Source organism: Carassius auratus, unplaced genomic scaffold, assembly GCF_003368295.1.
Source record: "Carassius auratus strain Wakin unplaced genomic scaffold, ASM336829v1 scaf_tig00215939, whole genome shotgun sequence".
NCBI classification, from domain to species: domain Eukaryota; kingdom Metazoa; phylum Chordata; class Actinopteri; order Cypriniformes; family Cyprinidae; genus Carassius; species Carassius auratus.
In genome coordinates, this window is record NW_020528319.1 from 1,080 (window position 1) to 25,575 (window position 24,496).

At 35.7% G+C, this 24,496-nt stretch overlaps 1 protein-coding gene across 1 annotated transcript in view; it reads right to left on the bottom strand.

Annotated features, from left to right (window-relative positions):
* Nucleotides 1-2,808: 2,808 nt before the first annotated feature.
* Nucleotides 2,809-24,496, bottom strand: part of LOC113096465 (protocadherin Fat 3-like) — a 137,446-nt gene continuing 115,758 nt past the window's right edge. Inside the window, 13 exon segments of the mRNA XM_026261870.1 lie at nt 2,809-3,065; nt 3,067-3,150; nt 3,152-3,237; nt 3,240-3,320; nt 4,751-4,786; nt 9,762-9,821; nt 10,885-10,995; nt 14,522-15,195; nt 17,516-17,669; nt 19,376-19,844; nt 21,142-21,299; nt 21,418-21,552; nt 22,738-23,314. Of these exon segments, the coding sequence (XP_026117655.1) occupies nt 2,811-3,065; nt 3,067-3,150; nt 3,152-3,237; nt 3,240-3,320; nt 4,751-4,786; nt 9,762-9,821; nt 10,885-10,995; nt 14,522-15,195; nt 17,516-17,669; nt 19,376-19,844; nt 21,142-21,299; nt 21,418-21,552; nt 22,738-23,314 (2,880 nt within the window). The 3' untranslated portion in view covers nt 2,809-2,810.

Below are 24,496 nucleotides of genomic sequence, written 5' to 3' on the forward strand. Positions count from 1 at the left end.
AAAAGATAAGATGAGACATTTACAGTATTTCATGTTGCGTTGAAATAAAATACCCACAAACTTCAAAGTCATATACAGTTTTGATCAATATTCTTTTTTAATTTTAGCATTGATTTAAAAAAAAACACCAAACAAAACAAACTAAACAAAAATCCAGGAGTGAAGAAAACCATTTTTACACGTACAGTATAACAAGCATGTTTAATACTGTTTTACACGGTCAACAAAACAAAACGAATCAAAGACGAATTAAAACAATACAAACAAATGAATAAAAATAAACTCCCTGCGCAAATCCATCAGGAGTAGAGGAATTCCCTTTTCTAGAATATAAACACGGTGAAATGGAAACAAAAAATACAATTTAAAAAAAGGGGCGGAGAAACATATTCTGAAAAAAGGTTAAAAGCAGCTGCAAAAAAAATCAAATCTGTTAAAAATGCCAGTGAAAGTACGTGAGTTTGCGTGTTTGTCCTTTTCATCTGCTGGGTGCACAAACCCTGCCAGATTGCAGTTCAATATCTACAAAATCTGCATTTGAACAACTTACGTATATACACTGTACAACAATTGCCGTCAAAATTACAGCTTTTACAAAAAACGCTCCGCCCAATGGCATTCAAAATGACAGTGCAAGCTCTGAAATCAGCTCACGCCAAACATCTCAGTCCTGTCCCCTTCAGGCTCTATACGCCTTTCCAATCCAAAGCTGGTCCACAGTATCACGTCTCCGTCTCTCTCTCTCCTCCCTCGTTCTCATTTTGATTTTATTTTATTGATTTTCACTTTCTTTACATTTTCTTTCCCTGCATCTTTTATTCAGTATTCCGTTTCAGGACTTGGCATTTCCTTCTTTCTGACTTGCCGTTTATTGCTTTCGCTCTCTCGTTCCACTATTTCTCTGGTTTGGGTCGTTTGAGAACCGGATGAGGTTTTTGGGGTGCGTGCTACAGGCATGTGTCATTCTTGCATTGTAAGTGCCTGCGAACACAAAACATTATTGATGATATTCTTCTGCTTATGGCTTTCTGATATGTTACCGTGATGTTTTGACAAGACAAAAAAAGAGGAGACGTAAGCTACAGAAGAGAGTTGCCCACGTTCCTTTAAAACGCTCGTCTAAAACGATCAGCTTGAAAAATAGTGCTATTCAGGACCCACTAATGCTTCACACAAAAGACGACGCTGCTACCAGTCCAGGGCCTTAAATGTGACATGACAGGATTATTTTAGACAGGGCCGCTGTAAGTCTGAACATATCCATCAGTTTAGTGCAAAAAAGTAAATGCATTTATAAAAAAAAAAAAAAATTTGGGAAGATACATAAAACTTGTGTGCTTTTTGACTGTTTATAGAAAACGGTTTCATATATATGTCCACCTGTGCACACAGACAAGATCGGCTGCAAAACCTAGTGAGCTGCCTTCTAAGGTGGCATCCGAACTCAAACGGACCCTTATAAGTGAGCGATTTGGAACGGTTTACAAAGAAAGCAACTCAACTGCCAAGTTTGATGCAAAGCGCCCCCCCGCTGAACACAAAAAACTGCTGAAACCAGCCTAAGGTGGTTGGCTGGTCTCCCAGCCTGGCCAAGCTGGACTTTTTGGATGGTTTTAGAAGGGGTTTGGCATTTGGGAAACATTAGCTAAACATCTGCTTGCTGGGAAAACAGTTGAACCAGTTTAAACCAGCTAAGACCTGAAGACCCCCTTAGGCGTTTATTGATTTATTTTTAGCTTAATTTGAGCCTTGAGTCACATTTGATTTCAGTAGAGTGTGTATGAACTTACACAAATATTTGCATAACTAAAAGTCATTTTTAAATTACATTATTTTTATTAATATTTTTCTGAATTAAATGAGTATATCTCTTCATCTTGGATAAGGTTTTTTTTCTTTACAATGCATTCAGGGTTGTATATGTGAGCTACTACTTTATTTATGCTGTATTTAAAATTCTAATTTTAATTTAGGTTTATTGTACGCAATTCTAAGTTTGTTTTATGCATAAATAAAAAAGTCTAAGTACAAAGGATTTCCACTTTATACAATTCAAATAAAAAATATCTAAACTGAAGTTAAACAAAACAAATGTATGTTTTGTATTTACTTACAGTAGTTTGGTATTACTATTAGTATATAATTGTTTTCATACTTCATTGTATGTAATTCTAAGTTTTGTTTCTGCATAAATAAAAAAAAAAGTGTAATCACAAATAAAATGTAATAGCTTTGTATATATTTTTATTTCTATTACTTTTAGTATTTTGTTTAATGTCATTATTGTTGATTGCCATTCTCTATTCTATGTAGATGTAAGTTTATTCCTTGCATTAATAATCTAAAATATGTAATTAAAAAAGGATTTTATTTTATGCAATTCTAAAAAAAAATTATTTAAGCTTACAATTTGTATCTTAGAAGGCAGCAAAATCTCGTCTAGGTAGGCGGCTCACTAGGTTTTAGGACAGATCCAGATTTCAAACACAGCACCAAACAAATCAAGGAACTGGAAGCAACAATGAAATGCACCAGGCGATTTCTGAAAACATGTCTACAGATCATTGGTCTCCGTTCAATATGACGCTTCTTGTTGCTTTAATTGTCTGGTCCCCAACCATGACATCACTTCCAGTTCCACTTCCTGTGCTTTATATTTGAGCTGCTCATGCAGAGGGCAGCACTGAGAGTTAGTCTTCAGACCGAATCTGTCTTACAACTGAGACAGACGAAGAGTTTAGTGTCTTTTATGTGGGAAAACACGTCCTGTTGACGTCACTAACTTTGTCTGTAGTTGGCAGGGTGGCGTGTCAGACCTCAGTCTGCTGTGTATGTGGGTGCATGTGCGTGTCCTCCAAACTATCCAAGCTTCCTCCCGTCTCAGAGTCTTCAAACCCGCAGGGCACAGAGGATACGTCGGAGGCAGAGGAGGCATTGACGGACAGACGCTCCTCCCTGCTTGTAAAAGTGCTAAACTCCTCCCCCGCAGAGCCGAGTGGCAGCTGATGCGGAGGCAGGTATTGGCTGGGGTGAAAGTGTGGGCGGGGCTTGCGGTCCCCGCTCAGAAGTGCTCTCCCTGGAAACGGGTTGATTGGCGGGTGAGGTGTCGTATTCCTCAGTGGGAAGGGGCGGAGGCAGCTGGTCCTGGGAGCATAAACTCCTCCTCCTGAGGAGGCGGGTAGTCGCTATCGATATCGAATCCGCCAAGGTAATAGTCAGATTCTAAGGCCACACCACTTCACCCGTCTCATAGGTGGGGACTTCCTCGATGTCTGGTAAGCGTGTGCTCGGCAGCCAATCAGAAGTGTCCCAGTGGTATGCTGGTGAAACAGGAAGCAGGAAGTTAGTAAACATCGAGTGGGCAAACAACTAAGGGGTCCTTTGGTAGGAACGTAATCATGTAGGGCTGTATGCTTTGTCATTCTGAAGGGAGGTTAACAGGTTTGACATCAGTCCTGTCCCAAACGGAAGCACTTGTTGAGACTGTAGTGTCTCCCGTTTGCAACATAGGCTCATTGGAAAAACGTGCTTCTTGCTTTTGCAAAAAACGTACCTATACATACAATTCACCGCAGTGTCCAGCACTTGTGTCAGTAAAACACCATCAACTTTTATTCATGCTTGCACAAATTATGATTTTGGTGCGGATTATCAATTAATAAAGACATATTCTCCTTTTTATCAATTAAAAAAGGTATTTTGCACAATACTGTTAAACATTTTTGTATACATTTTTTTTTCTCAAATTTCTGGTTCATAAAAAAATAAATAAATAATAATAATAATAAAAAAATAAAATAAATAATAATAATATATATATACATATATATAAACACGTTTTACTGTTAAAACGACTCACCGGGTTTATTATAATTGTTAAAAAATATAAACCTTATTTAACATAATTTCAGCAATTTAACCTAATTGGAAAGGCAAAAATTCCCATTTTCGTTTAGTTGGAAATTAACTGATATACTAAAATAACTAAAACTGAAATAAATATGTATCAATCTGTTTTGGATAAAATTGAACTCATTTCACTTTGAAAGTGTTTCAGAAACTGCATAAAGCAACTAATATAATTTTTCAGAAATGTCTCCACAGGCACGTTTTTCAAATGAGTCTCAGCTGCCCATTTGTAATCCATTTGAGTTTTGGTGGGGACAGAAACATTACACTGAGCATCTCCACATGCAGGTCTTGCTGTAGTGAGTGGACATGCCTGCGAGGTGATCGAAGACACAGCCAGGACAAGAGGTCAAGGTTCAGAGGTCAGTGACACGTTGTTGACAAGCGAAACACATTCATTTAAAAAATGCTAATTAAAAGAGTGTGAGGACTGCATGCAGTGATGCATGGAAACACAGAAGCGCAGGGACACACACGCACACATACACACACACACTGTACACGGCCTAATCCTCACTATCAGAAAACATCAATATCAAACAAAAGAAAAACACAAAGTCAGCAATGGAAGCACTGCGGGGGAAGAGACAGATGAGAAAAAGAGAGGAAAGGGGTGACGGAGGACTGCAGGTACTCGGATGTGTGTGGTGTGTGTCGGCAAAGAGCAGCTCGCTGCTGGATGATGTGACATTTCCCAGATGCAACAGCTCAGTTTGTCAGCAATACGGAAAGGGAGAGCGAGAGAGGGAGGAATAGACCAGAGAACAAAGTCTGAAAAGGAAGGAGGGCAAGAACTCCGGGAGATTTAGCTGAACAAAGCAGGAGAGAGAACGTGAATCACCTCTGTTGAAGTTTTGACCTTGATCCATAACGGACACTGGCAGGCAGAAAAGAAGCAGGAAGACAGAGAAAAAGAGAAAGAGAGATAGATTTGTGGGGCAGCACCAAACCCATCCTAACTCTGTGTTTGTCTACAAACACCATATGCAAATGCACTAACATCCCACCAAGATATGCTTTTGAAATCATACTTGACATTTATTTCTGCGAAAAGTACTTGTGTTGTTTTGTGATATATTGTTGCTTGTGATACCCTTGCAAAAATTAAACATTCTTTTTTTTTTGGAAAGAATGAATAAATCTAAAACCCCAAATCCAGTGAAGTTGTGACATTTTGTAAAATGCAATAAAATCAAGAATCTTTGATTTGTTCATTCTCTTTAACTTTTATTTAATTGACAAAAAAAAAAAAAAAAAAAAAAAAAAGATTTCCACATTACAACACATACCAAAAAAGTTGGGACAGAGGCAAAATAAAAGTGAAAAGTTTATAGAATATAGTTTATGGTTTTGAAACGGTTCACAGTAAGCAGGTGAATTGGTAATAGGTCAAGGTATCATGTTTGGGTATAATAAGAGGAGCATCTCAGCCTTTGCAAACATGATCATGAATCATCACTTTGTGGCAAATTTCATAAGAGAAGTTGTCAAACAAATCACAAATCACATTCAGCAATGCAGAATTGCAAAGAATGCAAAATATTGTGAATACATAATATTGTGAAAAGATTCAGGGAATCCAGAGAAAACACAGTATATGTAGGGCAAGGTATGAAACCTCAGTTGAATGTGCTTGACCTTTGAGCCCTCAGATAGCATTGTATAAGAAGCTGCTGTGTTAAATATAGCCTCATGGGCTCAGGAGTACTTCAGAAAACCACTGAATTTACCACAGTCTTCTTCTGCATCAAGAAATGCAACTGAAATCTGTTACTCGGGGAGAAAGCTAAACATCAATTCTATTCAGAGATGCTGTTGGGTTCTCCGGGTCAGAGCTCATCTCAGATAGTCAAAAAGAAATGTGTGAAAATGTGTGCTGTACTCAGATGAGTCCACATTTCAACTTGATTCCAGGAAAAATGGATTTCGAGTTCTCAGTCCCAAAGACCAAAGGGACCACCCAGACTTTCATTAGTGACAGAAGCAAAAGCAAATGTTTGTCATGGTATATGAGTGCAGCAGAGCAAACAGCATGGGTGACTGAAGGTACCATTGACATGGAGCCATTTACTGGGATTATACAGAGACATATACTCCCATCAAGATGATGTCTTTCATGGGAAGTCCATGGTTATTAGATCAAGACAAGGCCAGCTCTCATTCTGCATGTGCTACAACAGCGTGGTTTCGTAGACACAGAGTGAATGTTTTAGACTTCTATCGAAAATATATGATGAAAGAAGAATCAGACAACGACGGTCACAGAGTGCTGAGCTTCTGAAGTCTTGTATCAGACAAGACTGGACAAAATGTTTGCTTGCAGAACTTTAACAAATAGTGTCCTCAACTCCCAAACAATGAGGACCGTTAATGTGACTGTGTTTAATGTAACTATGTCCCAAATTTGTTTGGAGTGTGTTGCAGCCATCTATATCAAAAACTAAATTTGCACATATTTATAAAATACATTTATATTGGTCAGTGAAAACTTTGGAAATCGTTTCTTTGTACTTTTGTAAATTAAATGAAAGTTAAAGAGAATGAATAAATAACAGATTCTTGATTTTACACAATGTCTCAACTTCTCTGGAATTGGGGAAGAAAAATAAACAGTAATTGAAGCTACATAGAAATATTAAAAAGTAACTAACAATGGCAAAAGCACATACGTAATGAAAACATAAAAAAATTAAGTGGTTTCTTTTTAAAATTTGTATTAATAAAATCCCTCAAAATATAAATAAAAAATCAAAGCCGCATAGAAATAATAAAAAAGCAACAATGACAACAACATATGAAATTACTAACATTTTAACTAAACATTAAATGTGATTTCCTTTTAGTTTGAATGAAATTACTAAAACTAAAATAAATATAAATTAAAGATACAGCGAAATAAAAAAAAACTAATAATGTGGTTTCTTTTAAGTTTCTAAAGTACTAAAAAAGCAAAACTACAGTAACAATGACTAAACGTAAGTTTTTTTTTAGCTTGAATTTCTAAAATTATTAAAACCAAAAGAAATGTAAATGTAAAGCTACATTAAAAAAGAAGAAAACATTAAAAAGGCAACTAACAACAAAAGTGCAAAAAACTAAATTACTAATACTGAAACTACAAATTAAACATTGCTTGTTTTAGCTTGAATTACTGAAATTAATAAAACTAAATTAAAGCTATTATAGATATAAAAAAAAAAACTGCTTGTGTTGTTTATTGTTACTATTAAATAAAATATTTTTTTAGCAATAACTGCAGTAACTAGTATATTAGGGAAATTATGAATACCATGGTCAATATATAAAAGGGTGAGAGATAATGGAGAGTGAAAACAGAAAGAGAGAGAGAATGATGGTGTAAAAATGTGTGCATTCCTTCCCAGCTTATTAAAGTGCTCATGTTTGATCTTCATCGTTGTGTTTGATTGACTGTGATTAAGCTCACAGCTCAAATGTCATTTAAATGTGAATCAAGAGAAGTAAGTGAGTCTGCAGTCAATTACTGTGAAAATCAAGCACTCCCAAACACACACACACACACACACACACACACACACACACACACACACACACACACACACACACACACACACACACACACACACACACACACACAATGCCACAACATTCATAAGATTAGATTTACATCGTTAGACGAAACCTTCTGGACTAAATATGAATATAATATCAGTTTACAGACTGTTTAAAGTATATCCACTAAAACACATGTAAAGCAATCCTAATATGTGACCCTATTAAGTGTACATTTTTCGAAGTTGAGATTTATACCTCTTCCGAAAGCTGAATAAATAAGCTTCCCATTGATGTATGGTTTGTTAGGATCGGACAATATTTAGTCGAGAAACAGCTATTTGAAAATCTGGAATCTGAGGGCGCAAAAAAATCTAAATATCGAGAAAATTGCTTTTGAAATTGTCCAAATGAATTCTTAGCAATACATATACATTACATTTTGATATATTTACAGTAGGTCATTTACATGAACTTCCATACTTAATATCCTAATGATTTTTGGCATAAAAGAAAAATCTATAATTTTGACCCATACAATGTATTTTTGGCTATTGCTACAAATATACCCCACAGACTTCAGACTGGTTTTGTGCTCCAGGGTCAGATGGAAAATATAAGCTAGTTAGCTGGAAATGACCATATCAATAATAATAAAATAGTTTAATCAGCAATTACACCAAATAGGTGTATTATTTGTCATTGTGAGCTGGTTTTAAAAGTGCCATTTTTCACATTTATATTAAGTTTATTTAGTCCACTTTAAAGCAGTGCTGTTACTGTGAACTAAAACTAAAACTATTTAAAAAACAAACAAACTATAAAAGAAAATGAATACTAGATAAATTAAAATAGGAAAAAATTTAATAATTGAAAATAAATTTAATTCAAAGTACTAAAATGACTAAAACTTATATATAAATTAAATCTACAGAAATGTAAAAAAACTAACTAATAAAAATAACAAAAGCACAAAATTACAAAAACTTCAAATCCATCAATATATTAATAAATAAAACCTAATTCAAAATAGTACTAAATACTATAAAAGTATATCAATAATACTAAAATAACAATAAAATAATACTAAAATAGCACTTCAAGAAATGAACAGTATGAGAATACTAATGCTAACAGAACTTTGTATTGGCCAATGAAACTATACAAATATATTGCATGGACCTTTAAAATAAAGAAGAGTACTCTGACAAAATGAAGGGATGGTTTAAAAATATGTAAATATGAACTAGTTTTGAGATGTCTCAGCATGAACTAGTTTCAAGATTCAGAAGTTTGTTAGATTTACAACCTCTGAATCAAAGGACAAGTGGAAAACTCAAACAGGCTCATCAGCCTACATTACTTTAGCATGTCTAGCTTTGAAGATACACTTGAAAAGCTTTTTTTTTTTACAACTTCAAACGTGTGTGTGTGTGTGTTTGCAAGATTTGTGCTCTTCCGTTCTGGGTAATATATGATCTGGGGATGTGTTTGTAGGTGTGAGTTCGTCAGCGAAAATATTTGAGCAGGGGCTCGTGTGTGTGTGTGTTTGCTCGATCATCTTGCTGAGTGGGGTGACGTTTCTTCTCATGAGTAATGCTGTCTCTCACACACACACACACACACACACACACACACACACACACACACACACACACACACACACACACACACACACACACACACACACACACACACTCTCTTAGTATTTAATAATGTAAAGTTACTTCTGTAGTGTACTTAACTATGGTTTGGGGAAGAAATGAGAAGAACAAAGCTAAAACAGACAAAACCCTTTGAGAATGCTTTCAACTAAAGAAAAAAGAAAAAAAAAAGTTAAATGTAAAATCATAATGACTGCAGACTAAAAGTTCAAAAGGTTTTCTTTTAAGGGATAGGTTGTGTAATCATAATAATAATTTTCACATTAAAAATAGGGCTGTAAATTGAAAGTAATTTCGGATTATTATAAAAAATGTTATTTTATATTTAAAAAAAATACATTTTAATGTGAAATGGACATAAAATATATATTTTTTTATTATCTGTACTTGAGGGCTTTTTGTATCAAATATTGACATGCAATTAATCATGAATACTTCAAATGATTAATCTGCATAAAATGAGATGAATTATTTAAGTGAGCGACAGCCCTAATAAAAGTCTATGGTCCACATGTTGACTTCTAAGCAAATGGTTATGTGTGTAATTCTAAAAAAAAAAAGAGAGAAAGAAAAAAAGAGTGTGTTTAAAGGTTTGTGCATGAGTCTTCAAGCGCTTTTAAAGAAGATGCTTCAGAGTCCAGCGGTGGGAAAGAGTACCTTCATTCTCAATCGTGTCGACTGCATCATTGACCAGCCGAATTACCGTCACTATGGAAGCTTGGAAAGAGAAAGCAATGAAGACCAGTCAGAAAGGTTCACCCACACCCACACACACACACACACACACACACACACACACACAAGCCAATCAAACAGAAGAATAAACTCCACAATTTCGGTAACACTGTTGGTCCACTGCAGAAGCTTCTGTGGCCAGATCGGCTGCAGATGAATTTAGCTGTGACCAATGAAAGGCAAGCATGACATCATTCCAGCGAATCTGAGGAGAGATGGTGATGTGACCAACACACACACACACACACACACATACACACACACACGCGCGCGCGCGTGCACACACAGACCTGCTGCATTCAAATCTTTGGTTGAGATGAGCATTAATTAAAGTCACTGCAATGTCATATTTAACTTTTTAATACAATAGTCATGCATGCTTAAGTGAGATATTATTTATTCATAATTATAATATTAAAATATTAATGTACATGTTCTAATTATCATAGTCTTATTATTAATTATTATTTGGCATATATATATTAACAAACAAAAATAATCTTTAACTGTATTGTTAGCAATAAAAAACATTAAAATCAGTAGACTTAAAAAAATTGGTATGCATTACAATAAATCATAATAGTCAATGTCAATTACAGAATTAGCTTGTTTGCATGTTGTACTGTTGATAAAGCAATAATTCTTGATAGAAAATACTTTTACCGATTATAAGGCAACAGGTCCGTGTGACAAAACTACAACTCCCATGATTCTCTGTTGCAGATTTGAGAATCATTCATGTCTCATTTCTTAAAGTTCAATATTAAGGTATTAAATGACAAATAATACATAAATAAGTAAACATGAAGAATCAACATGTTTTGCTTTATTAAAGTTTGTAAAAACAACAACAACAACAACAAAAAGCGTATTAAGTCATGGACTTAATACATACAAACACACACACAAGCACGCACACCTCACTCAAAAAAAAAAAGATTAAAAAAATTGGAAAATGAAGATGACTGCATGAAGAGTCTTGAGGAAAGACGCATGTCGTTTTAACCTTTCACAATGAGCAGGAGCAACACACACACACACTTACCGTTATCATCACAGGAATCCGACTGAAAGGAGCTCAGTGACTGGACCTCCGAGTTGCTGCCCTTGTTACTGCCAGAGAAACATGTGACCTCTTCCAGCAAATCCACTTTCCCTGAACACAAAGATCAGGACGTCAACCAATCACAGCTTAACTTACAGTAAACACACACACACACACACACACACACATGTGTTTTGTGCATCAGCTGTGGGCGAATCTCCATGCCATTCTGTATCCGAGAAGTGCTCTCTTCTGATGTTTGCCTTCAATTCCTTTCTTTTCCCAGACATTTTTCCTTTGATCTTTGCTTTAATGGTGTCATGGAAATGGCTGCTTATAACAGCTGCGTATAATTGTCTCGATTTGTATTTCACAGGTGGAGAGTTTTAAGACCTAAGAGGGTTTGAATGGGAGAGACCGCAAACCACAAGAAAATGAAAAAGGAAGTTATTATGGGTGGTAAAAAGCTTCGGAGGACTCCGATGGGAGAGAATTTAATACCAAAGGGAAAATGGCTTTTGACATCAGCTTCTCCAGTAAATGGACTGCATATACATACTTCCATAAACGCTCTCCGCTCGGTATTTCCTGATGTGAAGATTTATACTCTTTTAAAGAAATTTCTTTTTTCTCTCAAAAGCACACCCGTGGGACACTCACAGATCGCCTGATGTATAATACTCACAAAAAGAGCAACAGATGTAGGAAAATGGAAGTTACAATTATTGGTTATTGGTCCTTGAGGAAATAAAGTTGTGTTTAAGATCCCAGGCGGCTACAATGAGAGTCAATGCAAACGTCTGGGGTCAGGAAAGAAATTAATACTTTTATCTAGCCAGGACACATTCAATTGATGAAAAGTGACAGGATACACATTTAAAATGTTTTTTTGATAATCAATGAAAATTCAGCATTGCATCAGAGGAATAAATTACTTTTTAAAATGTATTACAACAAAAAAAGTCAGTTTTTAATTATTATTATTATTATTAATATATATATATATATATATATTCAATTTTTTTTAAGAAAATACAAAAAACCGAAACAAAACAGAAAATAAAACAAACATGTAAAACTAAGGAAGGCCGTTTCTGCCATGTGAAATTATAATTGTGAAATTTTATCAAACAATTTCTTTTTTTGGAATTCAAAATTACCAGAAGTGCAAGTGCGAGTTTATATCTCATGATTGTCTTTACATATCTCATAATTCTGAATTGCATCTCATAATTCTAAGTTTATATCGGTCATAATTCCTTGTTTATACCTCATATTTCTGAGTTTACATATCTCATAATTTAGATTTTATATCTCTTAAAATTTATGAGTTTCTATCTCACAATTCTGAGATTCTAACTCATAACTCTGAGTTTCTATCTGTTATAATTTAGTTTTTTGTCTCTTATATTTCTATAATACTGTAACTTAAAATTCTGAGATTGTATCTCACAGTTCTGAGTTTTTTTCTCTTAACTGTAGAAAAAAATTCAGAATTGTGAGATATAATGTTGCAATTGTATTTTTTTATTCTATGGTGGAACCAGACTTCCATATGAACCAAAATGCAAAAATAAAAATAAATAAATCAATAAATAAATCATACAAAAAAACAGTTTAAAAATCAGTTTAGAGGGTCATTTTCCACATTCGCAGCGCTGATTTTGGGGTAAAAAAATCTGTAGATTTTGTGGAGTGGATTTTAACATGCTGAAATTCATTATTCAGATCACAGGGATGTGTAGAACTTCAGTGTCAGGTATCTCAATTCAGCTTGAGTTCTGCTGATTCTGTGGGGGACGGTTTATAGAATAACAGGTCTACTTCCATGTCATCTTCAAATAAAGTGACTTTTGATTTGGTTTACAAAAAGCATCATTAAAACGCAGCAAAATCTGAAAAGCTTTTATTGCATGAAACGGTTTCCACCTGAAGCTCGGTTTTCAATTTCGGCTGTAACCCTCATATGAAACCATATTTTGATTTGATTTACAGAAAACACCATTAACAAAGATGAACTTAGCTAGTGGGAAGCTGCAGGTGGAAACAGTTTCAACAAATATAAGCTTTTTCCCCCAGATCCTGTGCGTGTCTGCCTAAACTGTCACAGCAGGAAACGGAGCTGAGTTTAAGAAGATAAAAGTGCAGTGCTCTGCCACTGCGTACACTGATAACGTGAAATCTGGCAGCAGGTCGTGTTATCTGCGCTGAAAACAGTCATAGGTCGCTTTACCATTCATACATCGGCATACAGTTTGAATGCTGTGCCAATGCTAGTGCTGCCATAGGGTTCATTAAGAGTCTGAATATTAAAATGTGCATGCCAAAAAGCCTCAGGGGGTTACTGAGATACGAGAATGTGTGTGTGTGTGTGTGAAACGGCAGATCTCGGCCAATCTCTGAGCTGCGTGAGGTTAAATGCAGTTAAATGCGACGTTTAAATAAAACATGTTAAGGGAAAGATGGATTTCACAGTTGGCGGGCATGAACTGATCAAAGCCGTCTGATAAATTCATACTGGCAAACACATAAACATGCATAAACATATGCGTGCAAACACAACAGAGCATGTGAGCGATGCGGAGAGGAGTTGCATGATTTTGCCTGGAGCGAGAAACGTTTTCTTTTCTTAATGAGAGGGTCATCGTGTTCAAGTTCGCATAACACTTCTCCATCACAACCACAATACACTTTAACAACTACAACTGTTGTCAGCATAATTCACACGCAATTTCAAATAAACTATTAATAGTGTCATAAAAAAAAATATATATATATTATGTCTAGTAAAAACTGATGGATGAATCAGCAACTTGGAAAAATTATAAAAATAATAATATTACAGATCCTTTGAATATTCTTAATTTTTTTAAATGTATATATGCGAAATGCATGCAAAATGATTTGCACAAGCATATACATGCAACATTACTATCATTTTTCAGCTACTTATATTAAAATAATTTAATATAAAAATATATAATTATATTTAGAAAAAAATTTTTAATGGAACATTTTTTGAAATATTTTACTGTAAAATAAAATGTATTAAATATACTCAGTATGCTCAACACAAATGAGCAAATAATAATAATAATAATAATAACGATATATATATATATATATATATATATATATATTTATATATATATATATATATAATTGTTTATATGTGCAGCATTACTTTTGTTTTTTTGCTATTTATATTATAATCATATATGACATTCATATTATATTGTTAAGTATACTTTATTTTTTAAAAGAGCTATAGAGTTTGGGAAATATTACTTGAAATAAAATAATGCAATATACCAAATGTTAAGTGAAAATGAAAATTTGATTTGATGTTGATTATTTGATGTGAGCGATGTTGACATAATTTTTTATTTATTAAAGGTTGGAATATAGTTACTATTGTTCATCTGTTATTAATATTCAATTAGTATAATCAATTAAAATTAGATTTATAAATGTGTGGAGCAGTAACTGGGTGGAGATTTCTTTAAGCTGTGCTCTAGCTACAAATGGAAATCCTGGAGTGGACTCAGATATGTGGAGTAGTAACGCTCACTGCTGTCCTCTTTTATACTCTGATACACACACAAACACAACACAGATATACCGATCTCTCTCTCACCATCCTCTTCCCAGGGACTCTTCCGTAGGGAATCACAGTCAGACCGGCACGGTGAAACCGGTGGCAAATTTGGCGCCACGCTGCACACGACCACGCCCCTCCTGTTGGTCCCGCCCAGAATCCGCGGCGAGTCTGACGGATGGAACGTGCTCATTTCCGTCAGCTCCGGGCCTCGGCTGTCCCCTTGCCGTTTCTCCAGGGTCCCCCGAGCGTCTCCGGGAAAACACGGCGTGTACGCCATTGGCCGGACGGGAACCTGAGGAGGGCCAGACAGACTTCCTTCCATGTACAAGCTGATTGGCTCTCCGATGGCGCAGCGTAGCGGCGGATAGTGGCCACCGTTGGCTTTGTGCAGCAGGGCGGCCGTAGCCGGATCCTGAACCATGGAAAGGTTATTCCGGGAATAGCTCTTCTGGAAGACCTTTTTCCGAAAGGCGATGAATAGTAGGATGAGGATGAGGATGAGGAAGAGCACCACGGCGATGCCGATAAGCTCCTCCTTCCCGACGTAGGCGTGGCCAGCCTGCATATCCGGAACAAGCACAGGACGAACAGAGCAAGCGCTGCCCACGAAACCTGGCGTGCAGTTACAGTAGAAGGAGCCGAAAGTGTTGACGCACACACCGCCGTTCTCACACAGCTCGCGTTCACACTCGTTCACGTCCTCTTCACAGCTGCAGAGGAGACATAAACACTCGCTGGTTACTGTGGCCTGCTGCCTTTTTACTGCATCACTTTACTGTCCTTGGCCTGCTGTAAAATTTATTGTGACTCGGCAGAAATGCATCAGTCTATAAAAAAACTGACATCGTGTCTGAAAGGGGGCATGATGGGATACATTTACAGCCTGAAGTAATCCGTCTGTCTACAGTGAAAGTGAAAACGCTGGGAGGCACCGCACAGTAACAGCCAATCAGAATATTTTTTATGAGAAATTTGGAGCTGGGAGATTTCATAGAAACCAAGCAAACTGTCACAGCTGGTTAGGACGAAGAATAAAAAAAAAACTACTTTTGTTTTCAGCCATTTCTGGAAGCTAATCAGTGTGTTTCAAAGAGCCATTAAAGACCATGTGAAATCAAATGTGACCTTGTTTACTTCCATAATAAATATTGCTGGGCTTTTTCATAAAATTTTAATCAAAATGTAACATTCACTGCTTTATAAACAAGTTTAGAGCACACAGGCAACACAGATGATAATTGTTTTATTTTATTACTACAACAAGAGTACAATTATTTTGTATAAATATATATTTTTATATTTCATATTTTATTAAATTATATATTAAATTTTGTGTGTGGGGGTATATATAATTAATATACTATAACAGTTTTAAGCGTTATATTTTATTTGAACATATTCTGTTTTCGTTTTGTAATTTTGTGTTGTTAGGTCAAAATAAGTTAAAAGGTTAAAATAAAATAATCTGAACTACTGTATCTGAAATAAAATAAGTTTTATTTCCAATTAAACTTTTAGTTATGTTTGAATCAATATTATTTACCTTATATGTACACACACACACACACAAACATATGCACCTATAATATTATTATTATTATTATTATTATAACACTATTACACTAATATATTAAACACATCATACTAATATTCCCTTTAATGGTCCACAGATTAAATTTTCATTTACATTTCATTTTGTCTTCAAGGTACCCATATACTATATAATTTATGAGAAGTGTGTGTGTGTGTGTGTGTGTCTCAGCTGTGATAAAAGACACGCATGAAGGCCATGTTTAACTCGCTCTGATGTCTGTGTGTAGTCGTCTCAATAGCGCAAAATTTCCAAATAAAAGTGTCTGTGGTCTGTAATGAACTACATTAGCATAAGCCAAGAGAGACTGCAGCAGTATAATCTCCTCTATAAACCATCTTTAAAAAAGACTCCTGCTGCTCTAATGTGGACAGACTGATGCCGCCCTCTTGTGGCCACAGACAGTGAAGACAACTGAGAAACGCGTTACAGCAGCGGTTTAAAACTGTACACGGAGGACACGCAAGCTTCAGTATGTATGCAAACATGGCATGCAAGTCAGTGCTAAACCTGTGCCAGTTTTTCATGGTGCGCTGCCAACACAAACAGACTCGAGTACATGTTTTAGAAAAGAACAGATGCTGGTTATTAAATTCTGTTGGCAGCTCTTAACTTTGGAAAGTTTAAGTTCATCTATATAATTGACTATGTACATCAAACACACACAGCGTCATCGTTTACAACTACACAGAAAATAAAATAAATTATTATCCCATAATAAGATATAAAATATAACAATTATTTTTAAGGTTATTCAGTTAAAATCAAATTATTTTAAATATTTAAATACACATGTATTTTACTAATAACACTACAATTTCACAATAAAATTCTATATTACATGTTAAATATTACATATCTAGAGAGAAAGAATATAGACTTTTAAATATATGAAATATAATAATAATAACAATACTTATCAGTCCATCCATTTTCTATCTATCTATCTATCCATCCATCCATCCATCAAGTGACAGAAAGAATATAGACTTGTTAATATATGAAATATTAAAAGAACATAATAATAATAATAATAGTTATTATTATTATTACTATGAATTATAATTTAATAATATGTAAATGTATGTGTATTTAAATTGTAAATGTATGTCAAATTATTAAAATGTATTACATTTGAATATACATATACATCTGTTCTGCTACAATTATTACAGTTTTATAATGAATCCCTATTTATACTTATACTTTTAAATAAAGTGTATATTCTCTCAATATAAATATTTTAGATGAATAGAATACAGATATATTTTATATTTATTCATAAATATATCTAAAAACTGTATGTAAATTGTTTTTGTTTTTAAACAAATCAGTCATCAAAAAACTTTCTTCCCCCATTTAGTATGGAATTAAATGCATTCTTAAGAACATCATGTGGGATATTTTTGGATCAAGAAGTGAAAGGTTAGTAGACTGACGTCCCGCCGGTGTATCCTCTCTTGCAGCTGCAGATGAAGGCGTTCCCGATGGGTTTACACACACCTCCGTTCTGACACGGGCTCGGTGTACAGACGCTGATCTCGGTCTCACAGCGTCCTCCGGTGTACGGAGCGCTGCAACTGCACGAATAACCTGAGAGAAACACGGGAGAGAGGCAGACACACGTTCACACGCCGGTGGGAAATCGCGTGGAAAATGTCAGTGAGCAAACAGTGCGCTGGTCTTATCAGGTCTCCCCACAAAAACAAACACACAGACACGCGCGCACACTCCTGCACGAGCGACCTTTACAAACAGGACGAGTACAGCAACACAACAACTCCCAAAACACCCACAACACCCTGCTCCATTCATCAGAGCCAGTGAGAGAAAGAGGAAACAAGACTAGATTAGATCGATGAAAAATGGAGAAAACAGAAGAGAGGTCGAGACGGGACTAAAGAAGAAACCAAAAGAGAAGAGGAGGAAAAAAAACAGACGAGAGGGCTAAAGGAGAAATAGATGAGAAAAGACAAAGAGAGAATAGATAGTAAGAGGGGAGAAAAAGAAAAACGAAAAGACGACGAGATAAGAACTGATTAGATTAAAGCTGAAGTCGGTAATTTTTGATGCTCTAGCGGTTAATAAACAGAACTGCTTGCGTCTTGCGGAAGAACATCGTAGCCGGAACTACTTCTCTCTGTTTGTCTATGAAGAATCACAAAGGTACTGGGTTACTCCGCCGCGGTACCTCCGAAGCAATCTAAAATAGTCCGAATATAAACACTTATTTTAGGTGCACCCTAGTGATTCAGGACAAGCTAAAAACACGGTTTGGAAAATGGATTCATGGTGTACTCACGTATTATATACATTTTTCTAAATTTTGAACACAAACAAAGTTACGGACCGCAGCTCTGATTGGTTGTTTCTTAACAGGAGCGATGGATTTCTGCAAATGGCAATAGGACACTGGGAGGAGCCAGAGGAGCTTGATTTTTTCACAGATTATCCGTCTCATATTCTACTGTCAGGACATAATGACAGGTTTAACAAATATGTAAAAAATATATTTTTTTTACAAAAGTTACCTACTGCAGTGAAACAGAGAGTTAATAGATAAAAAGAGTCAAAAAAGGAAAGAGACGAAAAGGGAAACGAGAAAATAGATGAGAAAAGAGTAGTAATAGACAAAAACAGAGACGAGAAGTGACGGAGAAAAGAGGAGAAGATGAGAAGACATGAGATGAGATGCGAAAACAATGTAAGAGTTGGAGAAAGTAGGAGAAATGAGGTGAGACGAGAAGAGACGAACAAACTAAATGAGAAGATAAGATAAGAGGTGAGAGACATGAACAGATGAGACAAGAAGAGACGAGATTTGAGGAGAAAGTAACTGACGAGAAGAGACCAGGTGAAAACATGGCACGAGAAGACTGAATGATGAGGCGATAAAAGGAAGGAAAAGAGATGACACAAGAGGAGAAGAAACGCGAGAGAAAGCACGATGGGATGAGATGTACTCGAGAGCATGCGGAAAGCTGCCGCTGATTTAATCATGATAATTGCTCATTCGGTCTCCATCAGACGCAGAAGATGTGAGTTACGGCTTCACTCGACAGACAGAAGCTGAGCTGATCTGACTCACGCTAAAACTGAGCAAAGCTTGTTAACCAGAGGAATTACATCACACAAGCAGATTAACTGGAGACTAAATGAAGCAACCAGGAGCTTTAATTATAACGTTAACATGAATCATGGCACAATCCTAAGAACAGACATTTCTGGTGAGTTAAGCAGGGTTTGGACACACACACACACACACACGCACACACACACACGCACACACACACACACACCTCCAGACGGCAGGCTGACGCAGGTGGCGCTGTTGAGGCAGGGCTGAGCGGCACACGCGTCCGGATAGAGAACACATCCCAGCTTGAGATCCGTCAGACCCACCACCTCTGCGTACGGGCTGCGCTTGTTCTGCAGCGGGAGCTCGTTGTCGTTCAGAACCACGGAGTCTAAACAGCCCTGAAAGCCGTTGGTGACCCGCGGACCCTTTCTTTCCGTCAAGCTACGGCCGTCCGGGGGTGACACCTGCGCTCCGAAATAAATGGACAAATCTGCTCCCAGTGGTCGGTGTTTGGTCGTGGCCAGACGCCGCTCCACGTACATGTCGTCTAGAGAAAGACTGCTGTAGTTTCCTCGCAGCTCCAGGATAACGTGATGCCAGCTCCCGTCGTTGACCGGACGGCCGGAGATCCCCATGCTCCTGGGACTGTTGCCACAATCCAGCTGGAACCACAGCTTTCCCTCTTCGATCTGTCAATCAAGCACAGATACAGTCTGTGTTGAATGTGATGGATTAAAAAGATCACATTGTGAAACAATGGCATGCAAAGCAAACATATAGCAATCCCCTAAATCAGAGATTCTTAAACTTGTTTCATTCAAACTCAACATAAAACATTTCATTTATCAACAGATTTGCACGTTCATGTTACATTTATTGTACTTCTTTTAAAATGATTTATTATAGATTTTCATTTTTATGATTTGATTAATTATTAGCTTTTCATCAACACACAAGCCCTGGCATTGAATTACTCTTATGAGTCGGTTCCTTTAAGGAAAAGTTCAGTGACTTATTTGGCTCAGTCTAAAAAACTATTCTGTACAATTTCCAGCATTAGCAGAAAGTTTAAATGTAAGAATATGTAAGCAAACTGAAATGTATGCAAGACATGATAGCTAAAATATACCAAAATGAATCCGAATTGAATCAAATGAAATCAAACTGAGAGTTTGTGAATCAGAATAGAATCAAATCAGGAAAATTGTATCAATAACTGAGCTTCAAATTTTTTGTATTTATTTTTTTTTACACAAAAGTTCCAAATCCATTTAAAAGATCCAACACTTTCTGCTTAATAGTCAAAACAATATGTATAAATATTATTGTCATTATGTCACCAATAATATAAAACAAATACTGCAATACTGTACTCTACTTCTCATAAATTTGTGGTAAATAAATAAATTATTTATTCACTACGAACAAATAAATAAATAAAGTCTATTATATATATATATATATATATATATATATATATATATAGAGAGAGAGAGAGAGAGAGAGAGAGAGAGAGAGAGAGAGAGAGAGAGAGAGAGATTTTTTTCAAAAATGAGATTTTTTTATAATTTACTTTCTATCCAAAGAATCCTGAAAAAGTTTTTTATCATGGTTTCTACAAAAATATTAATATGAACTGTTTTCAACATTGATAATAATAATAAAGGTTTATTGCAGAATATTAGAATGATTTCTGAAGAATCATGTCACACTGAAGACTGGATAAAATACGCTGCAAATTCAGCTTTAGATCACAGGAATAAATTACATAGTAAAATATATTCAAACAAGAAAACAATTATTATAAATTAAAATAATGTTTCATATTACTGCTGTTTCACTATATTTTCAATCAAGTAAATGCAGCCTGGGTGAGCAGCAAAGACGTTTATTAAGATTTCATAATGTCTTTTCACTTCCTTTCCATGTTAAAAAGTCATTAGACTAAAGTATATGAATGCTATAAGAGTGTTTGATGGTGTGTACCTTCAGCACGCTGCACGGATCTGCACGCGTGTACATAATGATTCCCTTGCTCTGCAGCGTTCTGATGCGGAGCGCTAACTTCATCTCTCCGCTCCTCTCTCCATCCGTCACTCTGTACTTGATATAACTGTTCCCAGAGAAGCTCAGAGAGGTGTGTCCTGAACAACACACACACACACAAAACATCAGTCACTGAAAGGGAAACGGCTCATATTGTAAGAAGGTGCCACATTATATATCACACATAAAGAGCTTTCACACAGGGTTATATGTTACCTGCACACTCTCCCAGTTTGCCCGGGGGACACTGGCACGCGTACGGCCCCCTGCTGCTGTCCGTTCCCACACACTGCATGTCACCGGGACATCTCATTTCCACACACACCTCCGACGCAGCAGAACAACTCCCGTCTGAGAGAAAGAGAGGGAGAAATGACAACCGTTATAGTGGTGTACTGTGATAATACTGACCACAAATAGTTTTCCTAATTTAAACGATGTGTTTCAGTTCCCGCTGTTTATGAGTGCGAGGACGTGGCCCGTGTTCGAGAGTGTCATTTTGTAAGTGCATGTTTGATAGGTGGCTTATGTAAAGGCTTAACCCTGCGTTAACGTCTTTTAAAGATGGGCTTTTAACCTTGTGTTCAGGAAAGTTTTACTTGTGTAATTTTAGGTTTTAACTGCTTTTGTGATTGAGAATCAGCACAGTGCTAGAGTTGTTTAGAAACTGCCTCAATATTTATTCCAAAATATGTGTGATGGAAAGGGTTAAATGGTTCAAATAGTCAAACAGCACCATGTAATTGATGAAGAGACTCGTGGCAATATTTCCATACATTAACAATAGTGTTTGTCCAACCCACATGCCTCGCTTACTATTTGATTTGATTTGCATTTGTTTATTTATTTTGGTGCAAAACCTGTGTTTACACATTTACATTAAGAAATCATGATTCATAAAATTTCTAATTTAAAACTTTATTAAAATGTATGATCTTGAAACTAAAATTGCACATATGCAATAAATTAATTAATTTATCTTACAATCTTAAATCATACATTTTATCATAAACTCATATGTAAACATAAATATTAATCAAAACTCCAAATATGCCACGAGATAACTAAAAAGTATTTAAATAAATCAATTATTATTAATATACTTAAATGCTCTAACTCCAACTTAAATTAAAATCTAAATCAATAACACCCCTCATTAACATACTTGTTGAAATTTCAAGAATTACAAATTGAACTATGGTTAATTAAATATAAGTACAGTTTTTATTAAAAACGTATATTAAAATAAATAAATTCTAATATTAAAATTCTAGTACTTAAATCTATAAATACATTCTATTCTTTAATGGTTCACATAGTCAAACAACATTCTATTAGTTAAATACATAAATGAATAAACTTTTTTTTTGTCAAAATTACATCAGAAATACCAAGAATATAAAAGCCTATATTCATACTGTGTTCCTGTTTTGTCATTCAGTTTGAATAAAAGCATTAAACTGTGCTGGAAAACACGGGCTTTTAAATGAAAAATGTTGTTTGAAATGATCCCGGGTGAAAGATTTGTTCACTCACCGCTGCACACGCATCGCGTGTTCCTGTGGAACTTGGGCGACACGAAGCTGGTTTTGGTGGAGCTGTATGTGAGCAGACTGTGTGAGTCCAGCGTGATGGTTTGTTCACACTGAGCCTCTCTGCAGTCCAGACCCGAGCAGTTCTTATCCAGAACCGCTGAGACTCTCAGAACCTGGTCCAGCTGTCTGCGCGCCGAGCTCAGCTTCTGTGTCACCAGCGCTGCCTTGTAGAACCCACCGCCGTCCACCGTCTCCACCGCCACCAGCAGATCCAGCTGTCCCGTGGACTCCACCGGCTGCACACTGAGCACGTGCAGAGCGTCGGCCCGCGGCGTCGCCATCACACTGGACAGGACGCGTCTGACCGAGGGGAGGTGACGGGACACGAAGTCGTGAGGGGAGACCCGGTCGAAACGGATGGTCACGGCCTCGTGGAGCATCTCGGCCGAGGCCTGCTCTACATGCACGCTCACGGGCACGTTCACAGTGAAGCGGCCGTCTGTTACCGTAGCGTTGAGACTGTAGCGGCCCGCGTCCAAGCCGCTCAGAGCGATGATGCGACCGTCTCGAGGACTCACCTGCACCAGAAAAAGAATAAGATTTCTCAACAATTTTGATTCACCCTATTAACTCAAAATTAGAGTTTTGTTGATTTTTGATAATGTCTGATAGAATAAAATAAATTTACTAAAAGTAAAATGCAATTTATGAAATATTTTACAGTTAATTTTATTCTATCTGTATATAATTATACAAACATTATATATATATGTAACTAAATAAGTGCTGTCAAATGATTACTTGCATCCAAAATAAAAGTTTTTGTGTACATAATATATGTGTGTTATTTATTATGTGAATTATTATATACATACATTTCTATAATTATATATTATATATAAATATATTCAATATATAAACATATTTTTCTTAAATATGTACATGCATGTGTTTGTATTTACATATACATCATTAATATACACAGTACACACTCATATAGTATGAAAACTAAATATTTTATTTTGGATGTGATTAATCGTGAACACACACACACGTATATTCTTCTTTTTCCGCACAACTGTAATAGCTGAAAACTGTGTTATGCATTCACAACCTGCTGTATATTTGTATATGGACAATCATTTTAATCTCTCTGACTGTAGAACCAAATGGTAGTAGGTACAATGGATTTCACTTTATGGATTCTTATTTCACTTTTACTTTGTAGGCTGCTCTGATGTTATTTATTAAAAAATATAACATATAATATCTTGACATTTGTAATTAATATGTTGTATTGTAAAATTGGATTATGGATGTATGCAAATGAATGAATATAAATTAATAATAATTAATATTTCTCATTGTAAAAACATCATCATCAACAACAACAAAAACATTTAAATAGAATGTTGAAAAGGCTGAAATTAGAAAAAATTGTGCATATGAATGAATTACGAGTAAAACTATGAAAAATGCATGAACTTTAAAGATTCTAAATGTTATGGTAGTTATGATTTGAAAGTATTTCTTAGTTGTGCAAAATTCCCATCAATCCCATCACTTCATTTTCATAGGTTTTTTTTTTCTTTTGACAAAAACAAGTTATTAATTATATTTCTTTAGACCCTGGACCACAAAACCAGTCATAAGGGTCATTGTTTTTTAAATTGAGATTTATACTTCATCTGAAAGCTGAATAAATAAGCTTCCACTGATGTATGGTTTTTTAGGATCAGACAATATTTGGCTGAGATACA